The 24,806-nt window shown below is 30.6% G+C and overlaps 10 protein-coding genes across 10 annotated transcripts; 5 read left to right on the top strand and 5 right to left on the bottom strand.

Moving 5' to 3' along the window:
- Nucleotides 1-491: 491 nt before the first annotated feature.
- Nucleotides 492-1,037, top strand: EIN_162160 (hypothetical protein; the record flags this gene model as incomplete). Its single annotated transcript, XM_004185880.1, has 1 exon — nucleotides 492-1,037. One exon carries the CDS (start codon nucleotides 492-494, stop codon nucleotides 1,035-1,037), a length of 546 nt encoding a protein of 181 aa, XP_004185928.1.
- A 1,118-nt stretch (nucleotides 1,038-2,155) lies between these two features.
- EIN_162150 (hypothetical protein) lies at nucleotides 2,156-3,109 on the bottom strand (the record flags this gene model as incomplete). The annotated part of the gene is made up of 1 exon (XM_004185879.1): nucleotides 2,156-3,109. The coding sequence occupies one exon, from the start codon at nucleotides 3,107-3,109 to the stop codon at nucleotides 2,156-2,158; it is 954 nt and encodes a 317-aa protein (XP_004185927.1).
- A 1,897-nt stretch (nucleotides 3,110-5,006) lies between these two features.
- Nucleotides 5,007-6,494, top strand: EIN_162140 (oligosaccharide translocation protein rft1, putative; the record flags this gene model as incomplete). The annotated part of the gene is made up of 1 exon (XM_004185878.1): nucleotides 5,007-6,494. The coding sequence occupies one exon, from the start codon at nucleotides 5,007-5,009 to the stop codon at nucleotides 6,492-6,494; it is 1,488 nt and encodes a 495-aa protein (XP_004185926.1).
- Nucleotides 6,495-6,674: 180 nt separating this feature from the next.
- On the bottom strand, nucleotides 6,675-7,502 carry EIN_162130 (bromodomain containing protein, putative; the record flags this gene model as incomplete). The annotated part of the gene is made up of 1 exon (XM_004185877.1): nucleotides 6,675-7,502. The coding sequence occupies one exon, from the start codon at nucleotides 7,500-7,502 to the stop codon at nucleotides 6,675-6,677; it is 828 nt and encodes a 275-aa protein (XP_004185925.1).
- A 1,138-nt stretch (nucleotides 7,503-8,640) lies between these two features.
- Nucleotides 8,641-10,944, bottom strand: EIN_162120 (ikappab kinase complex-associated protein, putative; the record flags this gene model as incomplete). Its single annotated transcript, XM_004185876.1, has 1 exon — nucleotides 8,641-10,944. The coding sequence occupies one exon, from the start codon at nucleotides 10,942-10,944 to the stop codon at nucleotides 8,641-8,643; it is 2,304 nt and encodes a 767-aa protein (XP_004185924.1).
- A 498-nt stretch (nucleotides 10,945-11,442) lies between these two features.
- Nucleotides 11,443-12,824, bottom strand: EIN_162110 (hypothetical protein; the record flags this gene model as incomplete). The annotated part of the gene is made up of 2 exons (XM_004185875.1): nucleotides 11,443-11,994; nucleotides 12,021-12,824. 2 exons carry the CDS (start codon nucleotides 12,822-12,824, stop codon nucleotides 11,443-11,445), a joined length of 1,356 nt encoding a protein of 451 aa, XP_004185923.1.
- A 251-nt stretch (nucleotides 12,825-13,075) lies between these two features.
- On the top strand, nucleotides 13,076-13,858 carry EIN_162100 (TGF-beta-inducible nuclear protein, putative; the record flags this gene model as incomplete). Its single annotated transcript, XM_004185874.1, has 1 exon — nucleotides 13,076-13,858. The coding sequence occupies one exon, from the start codon at nucleotides 13,076-13,078 to the stop codon at nucleotides 13,856-13,858; it is 783 nt and encodes a 260-aa protein (XP_004185922.1).
- A 1,467-nt stretch (nucleotides 13,859-15,325) lies between these two features.
- On the top strand, nucleotides 15,326-16,252 carry EIN_162090 (hypothetical protein; the record flags this gene model as incomplete). Its single annotated transcript, XM_004185873.1, has 2 exons — nucleotides 15,326-15,472; nucleotides 15,644-16,252. The coding sequence occupies 2 exons, from the start codon at nucleotides 15,326-15,328 to the stop codon at nucleotides 16,250-16,252; spliced, it is 756 nt and encodes a 251-aa protein (XP_004185921.1).
- Nucleotides 16,253-17,524: 1,272 nt separating this feature from the next.
- On the top strand, nucleotides 17,525-18,429 carry EIN_162080 (Rho GTPase, putative; the record flags this gene model as incomplete). Its single annotated transcript, XM_004185872.1, has 5 exons — nucleotides 17,525-17,561; nucleotides 17,647-17,666; nucleotides 17,737-17,853; nucleotides 17,909-17,935; nucleotides 18,031-18,429. The coding sequence occupies 5 exons, from the start codon at nucleotides 17,525-17,527 to the stop codon at nucleotides 18,427-18,429; spliced, it is 600 nt and encodes a 199-aa protein (XP_004185920.1).
- Nucleotides 18,430-21,625: 3,196 nt separating this feature from the next.
- EIN_162070 (hypothetical protein) lies at nucleotides 21,626-22,105 on the bottom strand (the record flags this gene model as incomplete). The annotated part of the gene is made up of 1 exon (XM_004185871.1): nucleotides 21,626-22,105. One exon carries the CDS (start codon nucleotides 22,103-22,105, stop codon nucleotides 21,626-21,628), a length of 480 nt encoding a protein of 159 aa, XP_004185919.1.
- Between the last annotated feature and the right edge of the window lie 2,701 nt (nucleotides 22,106-24,806).

Here is a 24,806-nt window from a genome sequence, read left to right as displayed (position 1 = left end):
CCATTTTAATTTATCGGATTTTTTTGACATTTTTTTTGCTAAAAATGACTTATTTTCATTTTTATTTTTCTATTTTTTTACCTATTTAATTTATTACTTTAATAAACTATAATAATATAATTCCAAAAATAAATTATTCAAAAAACTTGATTAGCATTGATAACTATTCCACCAACCAATACTTTATACTAAAAAATTATTAGCATTTAAATAATAAAATTATGAAATGACTAATTCATACAGATTTTTGATTTACCAGAAAATTTATTTTGTAACATAGAAATAGTCAAACTCATTTCTATTGGAAAGTAATGTTTTAAAAGAGAGAGCAGAACTATTATGATATAACAAAATGTTACATATTATACTATACTTGAGTGAATGTCACAAAGTGGATAAATAGACTAAATAGAATAAATATGAGAAATGTTTTTAACACTTTAAAAGAACGAAAAGAGACATTTTCTCAATAATTTGAAAAAGAGTGAGAAATGGGGGATGACCAATTGTTGTATGTCATTAAATGTTCGAAGTACTATGCGGAGTGGACGGACCGACATTGTGGGTATCAGACTTTATATGACAGTGATACTGATGGTCTTTCCAACTTAACTTTGAACCATAAAGTGATGAATAAGCCACACTGTCTCTTCATTTGTTTTGCACACGACCACATCTTTGGCACCTATTCAAATCGAAAAATCACAACTATCGACCCCCTTTCTGATGACTATGAAAAGTCCAAAGACTCCAAAAACTTTGCATTCTCCTTGTTAGCACCACACTTGGAGTCTCCTCGTAAATACCCCCTTCTTCCTGGAAAGCGGGGCTCCTTGTCTTTGCATGACATGAACACTCCTTGTTGGTTTGACTTTGGCTACGGGGCAAGTCGCGTTTATGTCCACAAACCAACATCAAAGAGTTTCGTTAAACAGTTAGCTCGAAGTTATGAAGGCCTTACTGATGAAGACTATGTGGGCTGTTCTTTCCCAAGTGGATTCACTTGTACGAGGATTGTAGTGTTACAAATAAATTAATTTCTTATTAGTATATTATAGTATGGTATAGTTTTATTTGAAGCAATACTATATTAATAGTTGATTTATATAATATTATTTTATTAATATATTATAGTATAGTATAGTTATATTAAAAATACTATGATAGTAGTTAATTTAACCAATAATTTATTTTCAGAATATTATAGTATTATAGTCGGGGGATAAATAGCATTAAAAAGGGACAAAGGTAGTTAATTTTGATAAATATAATTTTGAAACTATAATTTTTAAAAAATCTATTTAAAGGTCAAAATAAACATAAAATTAAAATATTAATTTAAATTATAGTTTTTTAATTTTAAATGATTATAAATTGAATAATTATAAATTTCTATTTCAAAAATAAACAAAAACACCTCAATTTGTTCACTTAGAGAAATGTGGAAGTCTAAAACGCAGCACTTTTTGTGGTTTGTCTGAAACTTGTTTTGTTAAAGGATTTTCCTTTGTTTTTTCCTTTGTTTCGTTTCTTTTCTGCTCTTCTTCAACTCCAATTGTTTTGGTGTTAAAATGGTCTTTCTCTTTTCCTTTCTCAATGGGAATGGTTCAACAACGAAAGATTAAAAGATTTCAACAAATGATGGATTTTCAGTGATTCTGTGACACTTTAAAAGATTGACATTGTAGTTAATTCATTAAACTCTGGCATTTTAACCATATACATCATGAATATATATTGAAATACAGTTTTTAAACTGGTTTCTTGTATTTAAATTGCTTTTTTTGTGTTGATTGCCTGTGGTTGTTTCATCGAGGGTTCCTTACTCTTCTTCTTCCATTGTTTTCAAAGATTGAATAATATCAAAAATAAAAAGTTATGGTTTTCTTTTATTATCTTCAAAGTAGTTAATTGAAAAAACCCTTCTAATACTTTTATGGTTAAAGAAATTATATTTTATAGTTTTTTACTCAAATTAACTACTTCTGTCCCAAATTAACCCCCTTTATCACCCGACTATATAGAATTTTATAATAAAAAAGATATTTATTATTATTATTATTATTTTATAATAAACCTTTTATTTGCAGTAAAACTATATGAATAGTTAATTTAATTATAAACAACTAGTTAACGAAAGGAGGAAGGTAATCAATTAAAACATAAAGAAGACAGCTAAGAGTAGAGCCAAGAGAGTATTCATGAGACAGCCATCAATATTTTTACTTGTTTCACTGTCTTGTTTATCATAATTTTTGATATAGACTTCTGTTCCTTGAATAAATAAAGTGTAATACTTTCCTTGAGTCTTATAATACTCTTTAAAGACTGGTTTGCTTTGGTATTTGTTGTTTTGTAAGTTAGTTTTAGTTGCTGTTGAAAAGTCGAGAGGTTCCGGGAATTCGATCGACTCGATAGCGCAGTCGCCTTCATCTGAATCATAACAGAATATTGAACTTGTGTATTTAGAGAAGGAAAATGTCTCACCGGTTGGCGGAGCGTTGTAAATTAAATTGAATTTATTGTGTTGTGCTACATTTCGATTTGGATCATCAGCTTTGTATTCATTACTTGCAAAGAAGATTCCTTTGTTAGTAATTAAACCATTAGATAAGAATGGTTCATATATAATATTAATAGGAACTTTATACCCATCGACGCCAGAATAGATTTTAAGACCAGTCTGTTTGCCTTGGAAGGCTTGGACGTGAAAGCTCACATTCTTGTCTAAGTTCTCAAACTTCTCTCCATCAGGTTGAAGAAGGAAATAGTAATACCCCAATTCCTTTCCAAACAAGTCTGGATCATTACTGTTATCATAAATGTACAGTTCTATGGGATCATCCATCGGATAGATGTACATCGTTGCATGGTAAGCTCCATCACCACCTACACCCACTCCAGGATACAAATTGGCTTCGTCCTTTCCTATGGTATATTTTCCATCAACCTTTTTGTAGTATTGATGTGTAGTTTCTACAGTACTACATACACCAGTGTATGTGATACGATTGTCTCCATATATATTTGCAGCAGTTGTAGTTATAAGATAATAACAAGGTTCGTCTTCTGCAAGTGTTGCAATTATCATACAAAACAACAGAAGCATGTGAATTGATTTTCGCGTTTTTTCGTATTATTTATATACCCACTTCTATTTTAATAAAAACATCGTTTAATTCAAAATTGTTGCACTACAAAATTATCGAATAAATCATACTAATCAACTGTTAAATAACGGGAAAACTACAAATAAAGGTGAAATTTTTCTTTGGAAATTAAAACCGAATAAACTAGTCATTAAACCATATTTTTACTATTGGATATACTATAATACTATTCTTCTATTTTTTCTGTATTATTTTTGGTTTTAGTCTTTTTATGGAAAACGAATTTTTCTATATAAGAAGAAATTCGAAGAATAAACAAAAGGTCAAATTCTTGAACTATAAATTATTGATTTCGAATTATAATTTATATAACAAAAATAAATTACAATTGGTACAGATGTGGGACTAAAGTTTCGACGAGTACCAAGGTTTCGACTTATTATTTAAATACTATTTAAATAGTAATGAACGAGTTTCTATATTTATTTTTAAAAAATAGTCCAAATATAACTTTTTAATTTTAATTTTAATAATGGTATAAATATTATTAATTATTAGTCGAAACCATGGTCCTGGTCGAAACCATAGTACCACATCTGTATGTTTTGAATTTAATAAAATAAAAATTAATAATTTTACTATAAAATAGTAATATCCAATTTATTTATATTATTTGATTACTTTTCTTATTAGAGTTATTTAAATCAAGTTTATTCAATTTATACAATTTATTTATAAATTGGGTGCTATGTTTTGTATGACATTGAAAGCACAAACAGAAATAAGTATTTCAAACACCAACTTTTTTAATAAATAAATGGCTATTTTAATCAATTAAATATTTGAATTATTACTTTTGATAAACCCCAAATTAAAGTCAAATTTTTAATTAACGATGGAGAAAATTAACTATACATATAATTTCTTAATAACAATCAATGTTTTTTTTTGAAAATTTTCTATAGATGGTTAAAAACCCAAGATTTAATTAAATTTTTTTTTTAATTTAAAATCCAATTTCTCACTGATGATAAGATGTAAGACCTGCCATTGTTGAGATATTTGTGAACTTAATTAATATTTCCAGTGAACAAACCACTAAATTTGTAGTGATTGGTGTCTTTTATTAATAAGAACAAATCGCTTATGTTCATAAATTTTAAACTAAAAACAAAGATGTACTAGCAAGTTGTCTTTGTCTAACTCAAACACTTGCAATCTTCTTTTCCTGTCATTTTTTAAAGACCATTTTTATTCTGCAAGTGTGATGTGTTTGCGCTTTAATACAGTTTCTTGGTTTTCTATTAGTTCTTTTTAAAATGACAAAAATTTCTGATTTGATCATTTTTTGTTGATTTTGATTCATTTTCTTAATTTCATGTTTGTTTTTTTCATCAAAGAAACAAATGTTATTTCTTTGAAATGATATATTGTTTTATTTTAGTATTTCATCGTCTTTGGCGTTTTTTGTTGGAAATTTTGTTAATTGAATCTTCGTTTCATTTAATGTTCATTTTACACTTCTACTCAAGAAATGTGATTCCGAGATTGCAATACAACTTTTCATAATCACTGTTTGATATGTTCTCCAAACCAGTAACAATTGCATTTAACATAGTTTCATATTTTTAGTGAAAATAATTCTTATGCTATTATAAAATTATATTATACATTATTGAACAAATTATAATAAATCATAAAAATTACAATACAAAAATAGTTATACAAATGAATGCTATTCAAATTACACAAACAGTATGGTTAAAAAAATTATTTCATTGTTTTATTGTGTTCTTATTGTGTAGTAAAATTACTATTAATAAATAATATGTCATTTTTAATGATTTTACAAACTGGAATAATTCGATTAATAAGACCTCACCACTGAAAAAACACATGTCAGCCCCAACAACACAAACCATTGGTGGAGCTTTGCGAGGGATTGCGTCCTCTGTCTTATTTCAATTACTTCAACGAACAATCACGTTTATTTCCAACGTGATAGTCATTCGTTCTGTCAGTGAAGAGGTTACCGGTTTCTTCCACATTCATCTCCAACTTTTGATGAATGTCGTGTACTTCCTTTCGCGTGAATTCTCGCGCCGAACGATCATGCGGAAACACACCGATGACCTTTCAAAGGGGGTTTCATTTTCTCTAATAACAATTCCCGTTGGGCTACTTATCAACATGATAGCACTCCCATTGATCTATTCACAAGCTCCACCCATGGAATATGCCTTGACGTCATATGTCATTCACTCATTCGGACTCTTCTTGGAGCTGATACAAGAACCATATTTGGTGTACATGTTACTCACGCAACAACACATCTTTAGACTCTATGCGGAGCTTCCTTCAATTTTACTCAGAAACGTGTTACAAGCAATTCTCATTCCGATGTACCCACAGTACGCGCTACTCATCCAACCGTCACTCTTCGTCTTAAATTCGGTGTTGGTGTTCATCACGTATTTCTTCATCATTAAGCTGCCCAAAATCGATTTGAGTGTGTTGGGGTGGAAGAGCTTGAAGGAGCACAAAGACTGCATTAATTTGTTTGGGCGGCAGACCATCCAAAAATTCTTGTTGCAAGAAGGAGAGAAAGCGGTACTTGTTGTGACAACCAATTTGAGCACGCAAGGCGTCTTCTCCGTCATATCCAACATTTCTTCTCTTATAGTCCGCTTCTTATTCTTGCCCATCGAAGAAGTGAGTTTCTCGTTGTTTTCAAAGATGCGGATGGACAAGGGGGAGGTGTTGAATGCGTTCTATTCGATGATGAAAATCCTCGTGCATTTAATGTTGTTTGTGTTAGTCTTCGGCCCAACGTACTCAAAGCCGATGCTCGAGTTTTTGTATAACAACGAGGAGTACACAAATAGCTGGAAATTGATGGTCATCGCGTTCATTGGGATAGCGGCAATTGGGTTGAATGGGATTTCCGAATCGTTTTTCCAAGCTACCGCATCGGACGAACAGTTGTCTCAAGCAAACAATTTCATGTTTGTGTTCTCGGGGGGATATGTCGTGTGTTGTATTGCCTTCTCTAAATTGTTTGGTGTCGTTGGATTGTTACTTGCAAACATCTCTGCGATGGCGATGAGAACGGTGTATTCCCATTACAACATTTACTTGAATTTCGGAGCTCTTTGTCTGAAAAACGTGTTACCGTCGTTTGGGACACTCGTCTCATTCATTATGATCTTCACAACGAATGTCTTTGTTTCAATGCGATTCATATTCAGTCCAACCCTCTGTCTGTTCATTGGCGGATGTCTTGGACTGTTACAAATCCTCGCGATTGTTATCTGTGACAAGCCATTTGTCGCAACGTTAGTCAAGTTCTGGAACGACAAAAACGCACCAAAAGACCAGAAGTGAATTCCCTTTTAATTTATTAGGTTTCACCACATCAGAGTTTTATGGTGTTGCGCTCTTTCTTTCCAGACTTTAAGAAAAGGAGTAGTCCATGCGTGACGTGTTTCTCTGAATTCACAAAAAGCTCTCTTTGTGTTATAAAGTGTCACAAAACTCTTAATTCAGTTACTATAAAACAATACATCAATTAGACTTTGGAGAATCAGCAGAACAAGACGACGATAACTCGCTTTCACTCTCAGAGTCCATAGCCTTTTGTGGCTTTCCAATGCTTTGTGTGCCCGTCAACTTCTCAAGTTCCTCCTCGACCTTTTTGTTCCCATCACTTTTCAGACCGACGACCTCTTGCAGCTCCTTCAGCTGTTCGTTTGTGCAACTTTTCAGACTAATAGAAACTTCTGCCTTCCCCTTTCGATCGACGCGAATGATCTCGAAGACTCTGCGCATCTTCTCCTTGTCTTTTTCTATTGTTTTCAAATCGCATTTCAATTTCTGTAACTCGGCGTCGGTGAATATCTTCTCCCCCCTTTTCGAGCTTTTCTTCGTCTTCGCCTTATTTTTCTCGATCCCCGTCTCACTCGGATTCAACAAAGAATATAACGGTGTTAATGGTTCAAGGGGAGCAGTCCCAACAGTTTGACTCAGTGCGATGGGGAGTCTTGGATCAACCGCAGTCGGTTTTGTCGCGCCAAACGCAGTCGTCCACAACTTCAAGAAGAGTCCTTCAAGTTTCACGGCCCAATGGTGGACTTCACTCTCCGGGTGGTTAAAGTAGATTGCGTCTTGGAACGTCAATATGACGTCCATATAGAATTCGTCCTTTGTTGTGTATTTCTTATCGCCTAACTTCCTTTTGATGGTCCCCAAATCCATGGGATATTTTATGACGGTGGGGTATGTCGGGACGCGTAGTGCAACGGGATCGACGGGGGTATTAAACGCAACTCCTTCATCTTGAGACATCAACTTCCTATTAATGTCTTTACACTTCACTAACTCTTGTTGTGACATCACTTCAACTCGTGGACTAGAACATTCCGAACCTTTCGACCCACTAATTTTTAATGACAGTAATGGTTTCATGGGAGTTTTGTTGGTCACTGGAGGTTGTGAAAGAGTCGGAAGTAACTCGCTTTTTCTAAAGATGAACAGTTGTTCTTGTATTTATAATATTAATTATAGTATATATGTAATTGATGAAATAGAAAAATATTATAGTATCAATATAATATATTATAGTATTGATGGTATATACTATAATTATAGTATCATTTATTATATTCTTATTATTTCGGTGGGTTTATCCTTTCTAATGATTTGTTATTGCAATGAAAGTCTTTCAACAAACTCAACACGCTTCTTCTGACTTCTGGAATCTGATATACTTAAACGCTTAAGACAGACTGTTTCATCATCCCAATCAAGCGAATTTCCATCTTCACGAAGAAGGAATAGAGACTGATCCAAATTCACATAGCTTTCCATTCGTCACGATTTTGACTTTGAAACTTAATATTCTATTTTTATATACCCCTCTCTTTTCGACAAAAACCCTCATTTTCTCTCAATTTTTTCCTTTTCCAAAATACTGGTCCCATTTTCTGCATTCTTTAAGTACTATTTATTTACTATATGTATATTATATCTTCAACAATTGTTTATTTTAACGAGTATTTTTATTATATTTGTTTTAAAATTATCAAATTTTTATTGTTTTTAAATAATAGTATAGTTTTTAGTTTAATTGTGGAATGGATTTTTATTTTTTGAATAATATATTCGTTAATTTAATAAAATACGTTAATTTAAACCAATTCGTATTATTTCTTAATTAAACTGAATCGCAAACGTCAAAAACTTTATAACAATAATTTATAAATAATTAACCTATTATTTACTAGTTTTTTAACTATTTAAAAAACGGACGTTTTAGACGTCAAACTTAATAATAACTTATTTCCCCATATTTTAATAAACTATTAATTATGATTAATTATTAATAAAAAATCGTTTTGTTTTGTAATAGTATTATCAAAACCACTAACAATGGTTTTCATTTAATACTTCAATTCTTTACAATTCCACACCACGAAACTAAAAAAATATAGTATTTTAAATCATACCAATAGAAAATGTCACAACCACTAACTTATTCGAATTCGAGAGCATTAATCTGCTCCTCATATTCCTTTGGATCGAGTGAAGAATACGATATCACAAACTTTGCAATTTTCTTTGATTTTGTTAATAAAGCGGATTTAAAAATAGCGTTAATAGGGAAGAAAGTGCCGAGATAGACTATTCCGTCTTTCTTTCCCTCTTCATTGAAGTTAAATAAGTGAACTAACACCTCTGCAAAATCGACTGGTTGCAGTAACAAGAACGTCGCCAAATACGTCTTAACAAACGCTTCTGGGTAATGGATCTCACTTAAGTAGTGACGTACAGCAAGAGCGATCTGTCGAGTCTCTTCCGTGTGCTCTTCTGTGTCTTCTTTCAAGTAAAACGAATATGGTTCTCCTAAGACTCCGTTCTCAAGTGACAACAAAAACGCATTCACATTCTCAGACTTGACTTCTGGTGTCACTATCAATGGGACATCTTCAACTATTTGTTTTGTATTATAATTCCTTATAAAATTATAATTCACTTTATTGCGACGAATCACTTCAAACATCTCAGCATACCCCTTCCTTGCAAATAAACTAATGACTATGTCCAACACAACGCCACGTGGATGAATCACTTCTAAATTACCACGTGGCATTTGAAGAATCAATTTGGTGTCTTTCTCTAAGAACCCGACGATGACACTCCCTCTTTCGGTCGCGCGATTGTAGATCGTTTTGTTGAGTACATTTGAAGCGAAAAGTCTGTGGTCGAGAGTGGTGTAATACACGTAATCGCCACGAACGATGAATGAATTCACTTTCTCGGCAAGCAGGGTGAGATTATGAAAGAATTTATGGTTCTTTAAATAGTATAATTCGTCGTGGGATTTGACGGACTTGATCTCGAAAGCTTCACATTTTCCATCTATTTTCATATCTTCGGCTATTTCTATCGTGTCAAGACAAAACGATGTTCGTACCATTCTGTTGTCTTTCAACTTCATATAAACGAAATCAGACGATTTTGTTAGCCAATCAATATCACTTGCCTTCACCAAAACGTTTTTCGTCGCGTTTTCAAGTTGAGTGATTTCGCCGTCTTTTCCCGAAGCGTTACAGACCATTAATTTGCCCTCACAGTTGTCAACTACAAGTGCGTTTTGTTCATCTAAAATCACAAACGATGTCGGGTATTTCACTGGTAACTTTTTCCTCCACAAACTCGTTATTCCATTCTCATACAAATAAAGTTGAATAACATTTTCACTATCTATAACACTAATCAAACATTTCCCTTTGATAACGTCTACCCGCATATCTTGCAGTGTTGTTTCTATTTTCCCATGACATAGTGGGGGTGGCATGATCCCTTTATTCAAGTCCGTTATACTAATTTCTGTTTCAGAAAATGGCTGGACAATCACATTCTTTTCTTCGTTATCGGAATAACATTTTTTCTCGACAAAACAAAATGTGAAGTGGTCCAGAGAAGTGCAGATGACGTGGAACGTATTTGGATCCACTTCATCCCAAAACGCGTCCAAAACGCTTTCAAAGGTCTTCGTGTATTTACTGACTAATTTCCCGTAACAATAGCCGGAGACTTCTATAACATTTTCGTCTTCTTTGTTGGCACTTCTTTTCTTGATTTGCAGTAAAAGTTCTGATGTTGAATTCCACTGCATTCGTTGAATCACACAATTTTGATCGTGCAAAAACGTTTTATAAATGTTACAATTTTCCTCAATAAATTGGACCTTATTTCCCGAAGAAACAGTCGCAAATTCGCACGACGGTCGGATTGAGAGACTTTGTGATTCTTCCAAATCGACTCGGTGTCTGATGTGCAATTCGTTCGACAAGAAAATGACTTCGTTTTTGCGTAAAATTGTCACAAACTGTAAATTAGCCGAGAACTCCGCGTCGACAATATTTTCCATTGGAGTACTATTTAACAGCGCAAAATCGGGCGTTAACATAAAAACTTTTGTATTAGTAATTACCATAATAAAATTACAATCCGCCGACAGTCTTATTTTTTCGATATTTTTAGCTTCAAATTTCATCTCCGAATTTTTACTATTCAACGAAAACTGTAAAATGCCGTTTTCAACGGCTAATAACAAAGTCGCTGCATCTGCGTTATACACTATATCCTTGACCTCCCCAGTGAGATCTGGAATTTGAAGGGGTTGAAGAACACCAGTTGTACTGTATGAATAAACTGTTGGAGAAGAATAAATATAGATGACACCGTCATCTGTATTTAAATTTGAGATGGCGGAGATCGAGGGAAGTGAAATATGTTGTTTTGTAATCTGATTCACTTGAATGTGGTACATCGCAAAGTTTTGGGGTGAGCTTTTTCCAGTTTGTGAAAACCCTTCTTTGGAAAATTGTGAATTTTCTAAATTTCAGAGTTGAGTCCCTCAGCTCTTTCTATTCTATCGCATTAAAAACAATTTTTATTTTTATTCTTTTTTTTCTGTTTAATTTGAAAATAATATCTTAATTTTTGTTTATAAAAATTTTAGACGTATATAAAAGTGAAAACAAAAAGATGAAGAAACATTGTTAGACTCGATGTTCTAGTCATTTTAATTAAATATTTGTTATAACTATTAAAAAACCATAAAATAATAATACATATAAAGAATTAATTGTAACACACTGTATTATAAATATATTATAACTATATTATAAATATATTATAAATATATTAATATAAATATATTATAAATATATTATAATTAAATAATACATATAGTAATTTATTTATATTATAATTCTATTATATTATTACTAAAATTAATGGTAACAATTCAATCAATTCAAAAATCTTAATCTCTACTGAGTTTGACTGAGTGGATAGCCATATCGTCGATTTTTCTTTCTCCACTGTATTTTGCTCCGACAGGTCTAGCCAATTTCTTTGAGACTTTGTTGTCGTGACGAGTCTTTCTGTCATACAATTTACGAATTCTCAAACGGGCGTGTTGAGGCTTTCTTTGTTTAGTGAAGCCTCTTCCATGTTGAATGACTTTACCGACTGGTCTTCTCTCATTGTCTTCGTTTTCTTCGATTTCGCGTTGTTTTTCTAACCGTTCTTTTCGACTGTCTTCGATCCGTTTTCTCTTTTCTCGTAATTTTGTGAGCATTCGATCGGCCTCTTTGTTTTCTTCATTTTCGCTAAAGACTTCTTCCTCTTCGGATTCTTCACTTTCTTCTTCATTTTCTTCTTCTTGTGGCTTTTTAATAGCTTTTGAGTCTTCACGGAGCTCTTTTGCACTTTTCACGTCTCGACCTATCTTCACCGCTTTCTCCGTGTTGGCATCTTCCTCCCCAGTTAAGATCTTACGGCGCTGGACTTCGTTGGCGCGTTCTTTCAGAAGCTCTTCTTCCAATTTCATTTCATCACTATCAAAGTCATCACCGTTGACCCAATTTGCCTCTTCTTCTTCCATTTCATTGCCTTGTTCTTCCATGCCTTTTCTGCAAGGGAGTCGGAATTTTCATTGTCTTCATTTTCAATGTCCATCTCAGACAGTTTAGGGTTCTCAAGTTCCATAGGAGTTCCATTCTCTTCCTCTTGTTGTATCAAATCCTTATAAGTCCCATTATAGACGGCTTCTATTGTCTTGTTTCCTATGGTTTTTATATAACTTTGCGATGTCTGAAGACACTCTAAGAACTTTTGGGCATCCTCAGAAGAGGGGTGAACATCTGTACTATTTCCTTTACATAACACTTCACTCAACACATTCAGTAAAAAACACTTTTCAGCGTCTTCTCTGATGGCAGTCAATTTCTTCATTATACCAGACCCTGCTCGCTTCATAAAAGTAACTGTTTGTGCCGCTTCAAGCCGTTTCATGAAATCAGGGTAAACGGCTCGAATCGCTTGAATGTTTTCATCTTCATTGCCGTCCAACTCCAAATTCTTTTTATTAATCATTTCATTGAACTTCTTTAATTTGTATTCCTCAGTCTTCTCTATTGGAGCTTCTTTGACCGTTTTTAAGATCTCATCAAAGTCCCCAAATCCAGAGAAATCGGCGGCTTGGAGGTTCTTAAGTTGCTCTTTTTGAATATTCATCGCCTCCTCCGCATTCTCCTCAGCATCGTGTTTCTCCGCATTGTACTGCTTCTTCTGGTACAAATCGACATTACGGATACCCCATTTAGTGTTATTTGTCGTGTTTTCTGTGTTGTCCTCACTCATGTAATATTTGGTTTTAGGGTTTGAGGCTTCATTTTCTTCTATTTTATTTCAATTCCCCAGCGTTTTTTTTAATATCAAAATTTGCACTGATTTTGCTCTAACAATTTCATTCCAAAGAACGAAACTGATTGTAATAAAATCTTATTTATTCTTATTAATACATGAGAGGGATAACGGCTAAGATATTATCAAAGAAACTGCCACTCCGAAACCCTACTTCTTTCGAATGAAAAAAACAAGTAAACCAGTTGATGGCGCAGGGCGATTATATTGATCTTCACCGCAAGAGGTTTGGGCGCCGTTTTGATTACTACGAGCGACTTCGCAAGCGTGTAGCGCGTGAGGGCAAGAACAAAGCGTTAAAAGCGAAAACCCTTAAGGGTATTAAAGCGAAGTTGTACCATGAGAAGCAGCGTAAAGAGAAAGCTGCTCTTAAGCGATCGTTATCAGTCAATAAGGAGAGTAAAGTTGACCAGAAAGTAAGTAACAACGACCACGTTGGAGCTATCCCGTCTTATTTGATGGATAGGACACAAGTCTCTAAGGCGAAAATCTTGAGTAACATGTTGAAGCAAAAGCGTAAAGAGAAGGCGGGGAAGTGGGAGGTCCCATTACCGAAAGTGAAGCCGATCAGTGAGGCGGAGGTCTTTAAGGTCTACAAAAGCGGGAAGAGACAGAACAAATCGTGGAAAAGACTTGTCACAAAGGCCACATTTGTGGGAGAAAATTTCACACGTAAACCCCCTAAATATGAAAGATTCATTAGACCAGCAGCTATGAGATTCACTAAGGCCCACGTCACTCACCCGGAACTCAAAGCAACGTTCTGTATGAAAATTTTGGGGGTGAAGAAAAATCCACAAAGTCCGTTGTATACGACTTTGGGAATCATGACTAAAGGATCAATTATAGAAGTCGACGTCTCAGAATTGGGTCTCGTCACTGCTACCGGTAAAGTCGTCTGGGGAAAATATGCACAAATCACTAATAACCCCGAGAATGATGGGTGCGTGAACGCTGTGCTCTTGGTGTGATTGATTGTCGGATTTTTTGTCACTCGACCATTTCGATGTTTTTTTATTAAAAGAAGTTTATACTTTTTTTATAATTAGAGTTAGAAATTTGATGTCTTTTGTTTGGTTACAGTAAAAAAAACGGCTTAATTTAGTTTGGTCCCTGGTTTTTCCTGTACAGTAGGAGGAAATAGAGGGATGCTAGAGAAAGGAGGATGCTCGTAACTATTGGTTAATTTCAATTGAAAAAAAATAAAATTACTATTATTTTTAATATAAATTATTAATCAAAAAATTAATAAAATGAAAAAACCGAATAAATTTATATTAATTATTTATTATTAATAATATTAAATTAATTAATATTTAGATTAGCATCCCCCTTTTTCTCAGCATCCCATTTTTTTCGTTAACTCTAGGTACATTTTTTTGAAAATTGGTGTACTTAAATTAAGTTGAAATAGAAGTGGAACTATGGACTACAGTATGGTCACTCTGCCTTATTTAATACTTTGCCTTATGCAAGACGATTATAGTTAATATATAATTAAAATGAATTATTATATAGTTTGATAATTACAAACAAAAAACAATAAAATCCATTTCAGTTTTTATTTATTTAAATGGTTTTTATTAACTAATATTTATAAATAAAAGTCTTGCATAAGGCAAAGTTTTACATAAAGCAAAGTGACCATACTGTAGTTCATATGGGGTAAATTATACATATTCAATATTGTGGCAAATTCAATAACATTATTATGTAACAAACCTTTTCTGTGTGACATTAATTAAACAAATGAATTATTTACCTTGATTTTAATTGAATAGATGAGTTTATTAGAAGTAGTAATGAACACATTCAAGTTTGTCATTACAAATTGAATTACTTATATCAATGGTGCTTTTTTAACACTTAACCTGACATTGAACAGAATTTATGTGGTCAAAAAAAATCGGGAAATTTCAAATGTATAAAATACTTTTCCTGATTTTTAAAAGTATATAATGTTCATACTATTATACATGCTAAAAAGGGAAAAACATTAAAAAGTGTTTATATATCCCGGTAAATGGGTCACCAAAAACAAGGGCGATTTTAAAAGTTTAATATTGCCAAACTATTATTTTTGTCGATACATAAATCACCATTGATATTTTCTTCAATCAAACAGGCTTTTGGAATGTTATATTTTTTTTAATAAAAATACTAAAAAAGAACAAAAATTCTTCAATTTTTTTTTCTAAAATGTACAACAAAAACTTTTTTGTTGTATTTCTCTGTTGTTTGAATCCACAAAATTATAAGAAAAACATTTGGAAAAAGAAGTTTTCTAGGATAATAATATCGGAAAATAATTGTTATAATATCTGAAAATTAATTATAATCACTCGATATAGATTCCGTTAAAACAACGACAATACTTCTTTAAAAAAGACGAAATTACTGATTTCTTAATTTCAAAGAACTGTTATGTGTATTACAATATGTCGTGTCAACGTATTGTAGGTGGTAAGCAATATCAAGTGTGGTACCGTGTCAGTTTCTTTGGGATGCATGGAGTCGGTATAACCAGTTTAATTAAAAAGCTGATAGGTGACAAGTATAACGAGAAAGCAACTGAAAAAGATATGGTTTGGACTTTGCATGTTATTTCTAAGTTGGTGTTATATAAATATAAAATTCGTTATATTTAAAAACTTCCAACTGTTTTAAAAAGTCTTGTACACTACTTTCCATAGCTCAACGCTGTTGATAAATTCATTCAATTATATATCAACGAAATAATAAAAGTAACACTCCAGCAATCCGTGTGGTTGAAATATAAGTCCAACACTATATGTCTCTTGGATTTAATTGAAGCAACAGTCGAAGAGGATCAGCCACCCAACAAGAAGAATTTGATTGTGGAGAAGCTTGATTTGTCGTTTATAGTGTGTTCCCCCGACCAACCCCTTTCCATTGAAAATTTAGAGAACGTCCGCCGTTCTGCTGATAAAATTATCGACGCTGGGCTTTCCAACGTTCAATTTTTAGTTCTTAAAAGTGATTTGGAAATATTACCCAAGCAAAAACAAATCATTGAAAAAACAGCGGAGACCAACAAAGCAAAAATATTTTACTGTTCCGTTCAAAGTGATATTGGATGTACTGAGTTATTCGATTTCATCAAAACTGAGGCCGACATCAAAACCCGCGCTTATTTAATCGAAAAATCGCGTGCAAATCGGTCCAAAAATCGGGTCACAATGGCACTTGGGCAATTCGCTCAAAAGAAAGAAGAGGACAAAATCCAACGCGACCAGTCCGTCATGATCAAAAGTGAAATATGTAGAAGTGAAACCGTTGAATATTACAACCCGGAAGAGGATATCACAAAAACAAAGAAAGAAAAGAAGTGTCGTATAGTATGATGGGGTTACTCGTTCTAATTTGTGTTTAATGGGTGATGGTTGTTTGTCTGTTATTACTAATAGTATAGTATAATATAATATTAATAATAATTAATTAAATATAATAATATATTTATAGGTACTTATATATACTAGTTAATAATTAAAAAAATGTAGTTTAAAATAATTGTAATGGAGATTTATTGAAAGAATTATTGAACACTTAACATTACAAAGGATAATAGAGTAACTTGGTCGAATGAAAAACTCGGCATTAGGCAACATTTTTATTAATATTTTTTAATTAAAGTAAACTAAAATAATGGTTGAATTGTTAGAAGGTTTAGATGAGAGTAAACAATTTTTGGTTAAAATTTGTTAACTATTTAAATAGTTTTTTTCATCAAAATGTTTTGATAAAAAAATCATAAGGTTAAATAATAATTGAGTTATAAGGTAATTTTATAGTATGAAAAGTTATAATTATAGTAAGGTTTTCAAGATAAATAAAGTACATGTCCAGTGATATTAAAACCAAAAAATGGGGAGGGTTTGTGTGTTATTTATTTTTATTTTTTGTGGCATTTTTCGCTTTAAACAACACAAATTGTTCAAATAAAGTGAACTGAATACAAAGCAATAAAATGGGCATACATAATTAATAAGGAATTATAACTTCATTTTAGTCTCTTTATATGAATTAAATATATATTTTATTGAATATTATCATATAAAAAATATAAAGAAATAAGTAATAGTTTTTAGCGCTGTTATCTTTCAACTTGTCCCAAAAACGTCTTTTCAAGATAAGAAATATAGAAAAAACACTACGGGAATATTTGGGTTTTAATATTCAATGAAGTTCTTTATTAAGAATAAAGAAACAAAATATTGGGTTTCAAGTAGATCAAGTCATCAAAGAGTGAATCTGGCAATAAGCCAATATTTAAATTCTGATAACTACAAAGTCCCAAAGAAATAAATAAAAAAAGGAGCAATTATTGACGCAACAATTATTGGAACAAAAATACTTTTTTTAGTAGCCAGTGAATTTTTAATAAAAATGAAGCGAAGAAAATTGGGTTTTTATTTTTTTAAGATATTTCCCGTCTAAAGAAATGAAAGAAATGGCACAAAAGTAAGAAAGAAAAACAATAGAAGGAAATTGAAATTGGAAATCCTATTGTGATTCAAGATACGTATTTACTTAAAACAAAAAACAGAGAAAGACTACAAATACATTTAAGAGTTTGTCGTTGTTTGATTCTAAGAGTAACTCATGAAGTAGTTGACATGGCCGAGCGACGAACGGTTAAAATAGTTATGGTAGGTTTGTGTTTCCTTCTATTTTGAATACTCTGTATGAATTATATTAAATGATATATCAAATACAAAGTAATAATAATAACACACAGGTGATGGTGCAGTTGGTAAAGTTTGTAGGTCATTTAAATTTAAATGAATTCCAATCAAAAAATTAATAAAAAAATGGGAGTGACCCATAGACTGCATTATGTTCGACATTTGTCAACAATCAATTTCCACAAGACTATATCCCGACGGTGTTTGACAATTTTTCGCGCTTAGAAACCGTCGATGGTGAGCAAGTAACCATGTCGATAGTTTGTTTAATATTATAGTTATTAAAACTTAAATAAAAAAAGACTCATGATATAGTGGGACACAGCTGGACAAGAAGAATATGTTTGTTTTGGTGCTAAATAAATAAATATAACATTATATATCTATGTATCTATAGAGGTAATATTCTATTTAATAGTTTCAATTATAATAAATAGGACCGACTCCGCCCAATGAGTTACCCCGACACTAACATCCTTATCATTTGCTTTGCTATTGACTCCCGAAGTTCTTTCTCGAATATTCCACAACGTTGGATCCCCGAATTGAAACATCACTGCCCCGATGCACCATACATCTTGGCTGCTACAAAAGTCGATTTAAGAGGATCAAAAGAAGTCGAAGCAAAGATGCGAGCAGAAGGAAAGACTTTGATCGCGGAAGACGAAATTAAGTCGTTCTGTAAAAAGATTAAAGCGGTGGGGTATTGCGAATGCTCGGCACTGAACAACACGAACGTCGCGGAACTCTTTTATGAGGCAGTCAGAAAGACTAAAAAAGGAAAAAAAGAAAAAAAGAGTAAGAAGGGACTCTTCGGTCTTTTCCACAAAAAATGATGTAATTTGTCCAGTAGATCGTATTTCTTTGTGTTCGTTCTGGTTGTGCTTTCTCTTTTTTTTGTGATTGTGTTAATAATCGCATAAAAAATATTTACAAATAAAATTTGGAATTTATTATTGTGAAAAGTATTTGGAATACTAAGCATTCTCTTTGTTTCATAAAGTTAATAAAACAAAAAAAAACTTGAATAATATACTTTAATTATACTTTTTATTATTATTATAATAAACTTAATCAATTAGTTTTTGAAATAAATTAACTTATTTTTTAATAATCAATTTTTTAAACCACTTTTTTAACCTCTTATTAAATTATTACAAAATTTATTATTATACTATTTATAAATTATTAAAAAACGATTTTGTAATAGTAAAAAACAACTACAATAAGTTATAAATTAACACACATGAAATTCAAGCCTAAAAATGACAACGTGATTGTTTTCTTGCGAATTAAGAGAATGCTTAAGAGAAAACAATGTACGGAAGTGTTGGCACACAAATTTTGAATTTTTCGTCATCGATCAGATTATATCTCCTAATTTGCTCTTGAATGAAACATTGTCTTAAAGATTGTCCTGATGACGTGTCGAGTGAATATTTATGAGGGGAACTTAACGGAGCCTTATCTCTTTGTGAAGATTTTGATATTTTTGTTTCATTTGGTGTTAGAGAGGAGAAGATTAAATTTCTGAGAGGGATTTGAGAAAGAGACGGAACCTTCCCATTTTTCTTTGACTTTTTCTCCATTCCATTATCTCTAATCAACACAAGACACTCCGCCATACCCCAAGCGTTCCGCACAACACAGCTTTGATTAAAAGAATAGTTTCTTTTTAAGTTAAATGGTTCTTTTTTTATTATAATGTCATTATGAGTGACGTAATACCTCCACGTCATACACTCGGGTACTTCCAGTGGAAAAGTCACACACCAAAAATGGCCAGCACACCACCTCATAGTATACACAGTGTTCCTCTCGGAGAGTAATTGAACATGTAAAGCTTCATTTGGTGAAGTCGCGTAATGAAGTGTCAATGTGATTTGCATTAATCAAATCGACTGCCTTTACAGTTAGTGAAGCTTATATACACTTCCTCTTTTAGATTCTTTGGATGGGAACGTTGGTATTCTTGGTGTACTATTTATATAGTTTCATTTATTATAATTATACTAGTCATACGACTTTTAGTAACCAACAAAAGAATTATTTCCTTCTCATTTTTAACTTGCAGTTTTTTCACTTTGTTAATTTTAGTTAATAATAAAAATCTCAGGCATTCGTATTAAGATATGGCAAGATTTTTGAATAAGATAATTCAGAAAAAAATTTTCTGATTTTTGTCATCATTTCAAAATAGAGAACACCCCGAAAACAAGCTAAAACCCTCACTATTTCAAGAAAAACACAAGAAGTAATTGAGGGAAGAGATCTTTGAAATGTGACGTGGCATTTCAAAAAAATAAGATAAAAATTGAGGAGATTAGTATAATTTATTAATATAATTAATATAATTTATATAAGAGATTAATAATAAATATTGAAGTATTTTTTAATAAAAAAACAAAATGGCAATAATAATGATTTGAATCAATAATAGTAATAACAAAATAAATAAAACACATAGATTGATTTCATTTGAACTAGAATTTTCAAAAGAAAATATTTCTGGAGAATAACAACTCGAAGGAGTTACAACCAGATATGAACAATTTGAAGTTGCTTAAATCTCAAAAGATGTTATTTTCCGACCCCGTGCTTATCCACACACAATCAAAAAACAACTTTTTTGCGTCAAACTTTCCAATGACATAATAAATTCGAGACTCGGGAAAACACACTTCCCTTGATGGTGTCCAGCACCTTGCTTTGACATAAACAGACGGATCGTTCACGTCACACATGCCAAACGTGAGCACACAATCATCTTGATATCTAGCGTCTCTAATATAACACCGAGTTCTAACCAAGATTTTGTTTTTAGACGACCAGTTTAAAAGTTGCCTGACGTCCAATGATTTCTGCTTTATTGTGTTTATTGGCAAAAAGTTTGAGAAAGCTGTGTCTTTCAATGGGCTTTGAAAAAAGCCCATGTTTTTCGAACATCGTTGTGGCTTTTGGACACTTGTTTTCATCTCTCTTTGGTTTTACTATCAATTTCATTCCTTAACTGTATATTCTTTCCACATTTTTCAATCTTGTCTATTATTGTTTGTAATCATAATTGTAGTTTATTTTATTATCAATTAATACAAACATTATAATGATAGTATACCGGACTCAATTTGATTAATTTTTATTTAATAACTTTATTTATCATTCAATCATAAAAAGTCACTTCCTATAAAATGATGCCCAGAATTCATTTTATTTTTAAACAATTCTAAAATTATAATATAATTATATAGTATAGTAAAATAAACCATACATAAACTATTATTCCAATTCAATTGTCTCATCTTATAATAATCAGAATGGCTTTTGAAGGCACAGTTCTCGATAATGGAACGTTTGGCTATCTACTCTTTTCAACGATTCCTATCGTCCTCTTTGTTTTGTTTGTCGCAATTATCATGATTCTTCAGAAATTCAAAGTCCTTCACTAATTCAGTTTTTAGTTATTTTATAGGATTTATATTATTAAATATAATTATTTGATGTTAATTTTTTTCAAACCATTTTTGTGTGTCTTTTATTTTTTATATTTTTTACTAAAACTTTATAAATCAATTATTTTAGTAAAATAATTATAATTAAATCACTATAATTAATTATTATTTTTTATAATATAATCTATATATATTTATAATACAATTATCATAAAAAATATGTTTTGAATAATTTGTTATTCAAAAAAATAAACTATAGTATAGTTTATTTGTTAAAATAAACTGTACTATAGTTTATTTTGAAATATAGTCATTATTTATTTTAATTATTGTGTTATATATTATAGAGTAAAACTATTTACTTTTAATGGTAAATGGTTTTACTATTTTTGTAATTATACTAATAATATGTAAAAAAATTTTTAAATTTATAAATAATTTACATATTATTATTATCATTATTATGTTCCAACCCAATCGGTGAAAAATTAAAAAAAATAAAGAAAGATTGAAAAAGTGAGACAAGGAACGGAACGAGAGGCATTAATAAGAAGGGAATTTGACCGACTTTATTTATTGTTACTCACTTTTTAGAGAGCTTTAACGTATCCAAGAATATTGCTTCGAACTCTTCCTTTGTAATTACTCCGTCGACGTTTTTGTCGAAGAAATTTTGTTTGAATGTCTGACCCATGAATTTGTTCGTCTCAAAGACTTTTTTGAACTCCGTCGAGTCGATTGATCCGTTCTTGTTCTTATCAATAAAATCGAATGTGAAGTCTAAGAGTCCTTTGACCTTCTCACGACCAAACGTCAACGGAAGGAACTGTGCGACAGTTTTAAATTCGTGTTGTGTCAGTTGCTTATTCTTCCTGTCGAAAAACTTCTGCCCATCACAGTACCCAAAGAAGAGATCAAAGATCGAACGCACTATACATATCTCAGCACCATTATCTTTGTCAAAATAGTAATGGTTAATTAAGCCTTCCCGCATTTCTTCTTCAGTTAAATACCCACGATTTTCAGTGTCCAACACGGAAAATAAGGCATTGACATCTACCATCAAGTTCTGGTGTATTTTTAAGTTTATTATTTAATAGTTTTTTTATGTAATTTTTTACTATTATATTATAGTATTGTTTTTATCAATTATTTATTTTTATTTGAGTTATTAACTAAAATTATTAATACAATTTATAATAATTTATAATAAATTGTTTTAGTATTTTCTTAATTTAATTATAATTACAGTAGGGAAAATGGACCCGGTACTTTAGAAATGAATCCGAACCTTTAGTAAAAACTCCTAATGATTAGGGCTTCTTCCCGTTGTAATAAATGTGCACAATTTGAAAAGAACCAATCATTTTAACCCTTCGAAAAAAACTGAAACTTTACAAAATTGTCCAATCAATTCAAACTAATTTCATTTTTTTTTTTTCAACATTTTTGTTTTTTTCTCTCTATATTTCATTGCGCCAAAACACCGTTAAATCACGGGAAATACAGATTTAAACAATTATGAAATGTTGAACATTTTCTATTATAATTAATGTTAAATCCCTTGTTTATAGAAAATGTTTTTTCATATGGGTATAATCTTTTCTAATTAACAATCAACATGCAAAATAATATAATTGTGACTTAAGATTTTTTTTCATCATATCTTTAACTTTGGACTTCATGAAAATGGTATTAACAGTCCAAGTGTCTTTTAACAAATATTGTGATAGTGAATTTATAGTTATTTCATGATAATATTTAAGAGGTGATGATCGACGAGAAAAAGACATCCTCTTTAATTTAAACAAATTGCTGTATTTTTTTGTTATTTGGATTTTGTTATTGGTATTTTCTTTAATGAATAATGTTATTGATAAAATGTTATTTGAATTTTTGTTATTAAAATAATGTTATTGCCTATAAAGGGTTTTGTCCCAAAAATGTATTTTTTTACCGTTTCACATTTTTTACTAAAGTTGCCCTAATTGTTCTAATGATCCTAGTTCATTTCTCCTACTGTACAACCATTTAATTTCAATTAAAAAGTAACCTTAATATATTATAGTTAGTTAACCATATCCCCATAAGCAAATTTATTTTTTGCCTTTGTTTTTTAACAATTCCAGCCAAAAGTAATTAAAAAATCATCTTCTATTCAAATATTGTCTATTTAATAATTGATATAACTAATTAAATATAATACAATTATAATACAATGAAATGATAATGAACTCCAACACATTTTCGAAAATCAACAATACCAGTCAAAAGTGTCTCTTTTAACACAAATAAGCATCTATTTGTCATAAAGTTGAATGTATAATTATTTTTTTTAATATTAAAAGTTATTTTAAAGAAAAATTGTTTTTTTTAAATGACAAACCAGTTATCTATTCGTTGTATAACAAAAATACATTATTGACAATAGTTATTTTATAATAAAATTATTATATTTACTAATATTGTCTATATCTAAAATAGAAATAGGAAAAAAGTATTTATAAATATTATCAGTTGATTTTTAGCTTGTATTTTCAAAATGTGTATAGTTTAAATAGTATTAAAATAATTAAAAAAATTTATGGAAAAAACAAAGGTTGGGTATAAAAACAAAAAAATTTGTCATCTAATCGCCACAATGATGAAAAAGTTGAATGACAATCCATGATTTTTCGATACTCTTCTGAGTGACCAATAACAACAAATGAAATTCTTTACTCAATAATTAATTGGTTCTCACTTAATGTTTGGTTTCTGTATTGAAAGTAAAGAGTGATAATAATAATAATAATAATAATAATAATAATAATAATAATAATAATAATAATAATAATAATAATAATAATAATAATAATAATAATAATAATAATAAATCTTTTCCAAAATATCACAAACCTGAAAATTAGCCAAATAATTACATACCTAAATATCATTTACTATTACTTTTAATTATTTTTAATTATTTGAAAACCATTCACTATTAGAAAAATAACCATACATTATAATAAATATAATCATCAAAAATACTAAAGCAGTTTCACACACAAAAACAACACTTAACATGTTGGTAAAAAGAAGAAATAATAGTCAGCACACAAAAATCATTAATACAAAAAGTTACATTAAAATACTTTTTGATGATTACACTTAAGCTTAACATTGTTTATAATCGATTTTTTGACTATCGTTTTATCTTTTTTATTACAACAGACAATTATTTACAACTATATTTCAATAACACCACTTCATAAACGAAAATGTTTAAAGTAGTCAACTATTGATTATCAATTTTAAAATATTAAATAAAAATTTAGTATAAAAGATATCACTGTTAATCACAACAATTTCATTTAAAAAAACAGTACAAAAAATAAAACGTGGTATCTTTTTAATGTGTAAACTTGTAACATCAAAGCAAAAATTTTAATTATGACACGATGATTAAGAGAATATTACAGTTTACAACAAATTAAATTTAGAATTTTGGCTCACAAACATATGTACATAAGATATACAAATCATTTTCATTTGTCTAAAAATTTAGCATCATTTTTGTTTAATACGTAACATAAAATAGTTCAATAAAACGTTTTAAAGGTTATTACGAATTAGAGTCGAATTTAACCTTGGTAACCCCTAAGAAAACAATTTTTTAAATTATTTACAAGTGTTGATAACTTTAAAAAAGTTATCAACACAATTAAATGTTTAAATTAATTAACAACAGATATATAATATTGTTAATATACATATGATTGTTG

This window comes from Entamoeba invadens (assembly GCF_000330505.1).
Source record: "Entamoeba invadens IP1 unplaced genomic scaffold scaff_1105074724785, whole genome shotgun sequence".
In the NCBI taxonomy this organism is placed as follows: domain Eukaryota; phylum Evosea; order Mastigamoebida; family Endamoebidae; genus Entamoeba; species Entamoeba invadens.
The sequence above is the reverse complement of the archived record's forward strand: the minus strand, read 5'-3'. Positions and strand labels throughout refer to the sequence as shown.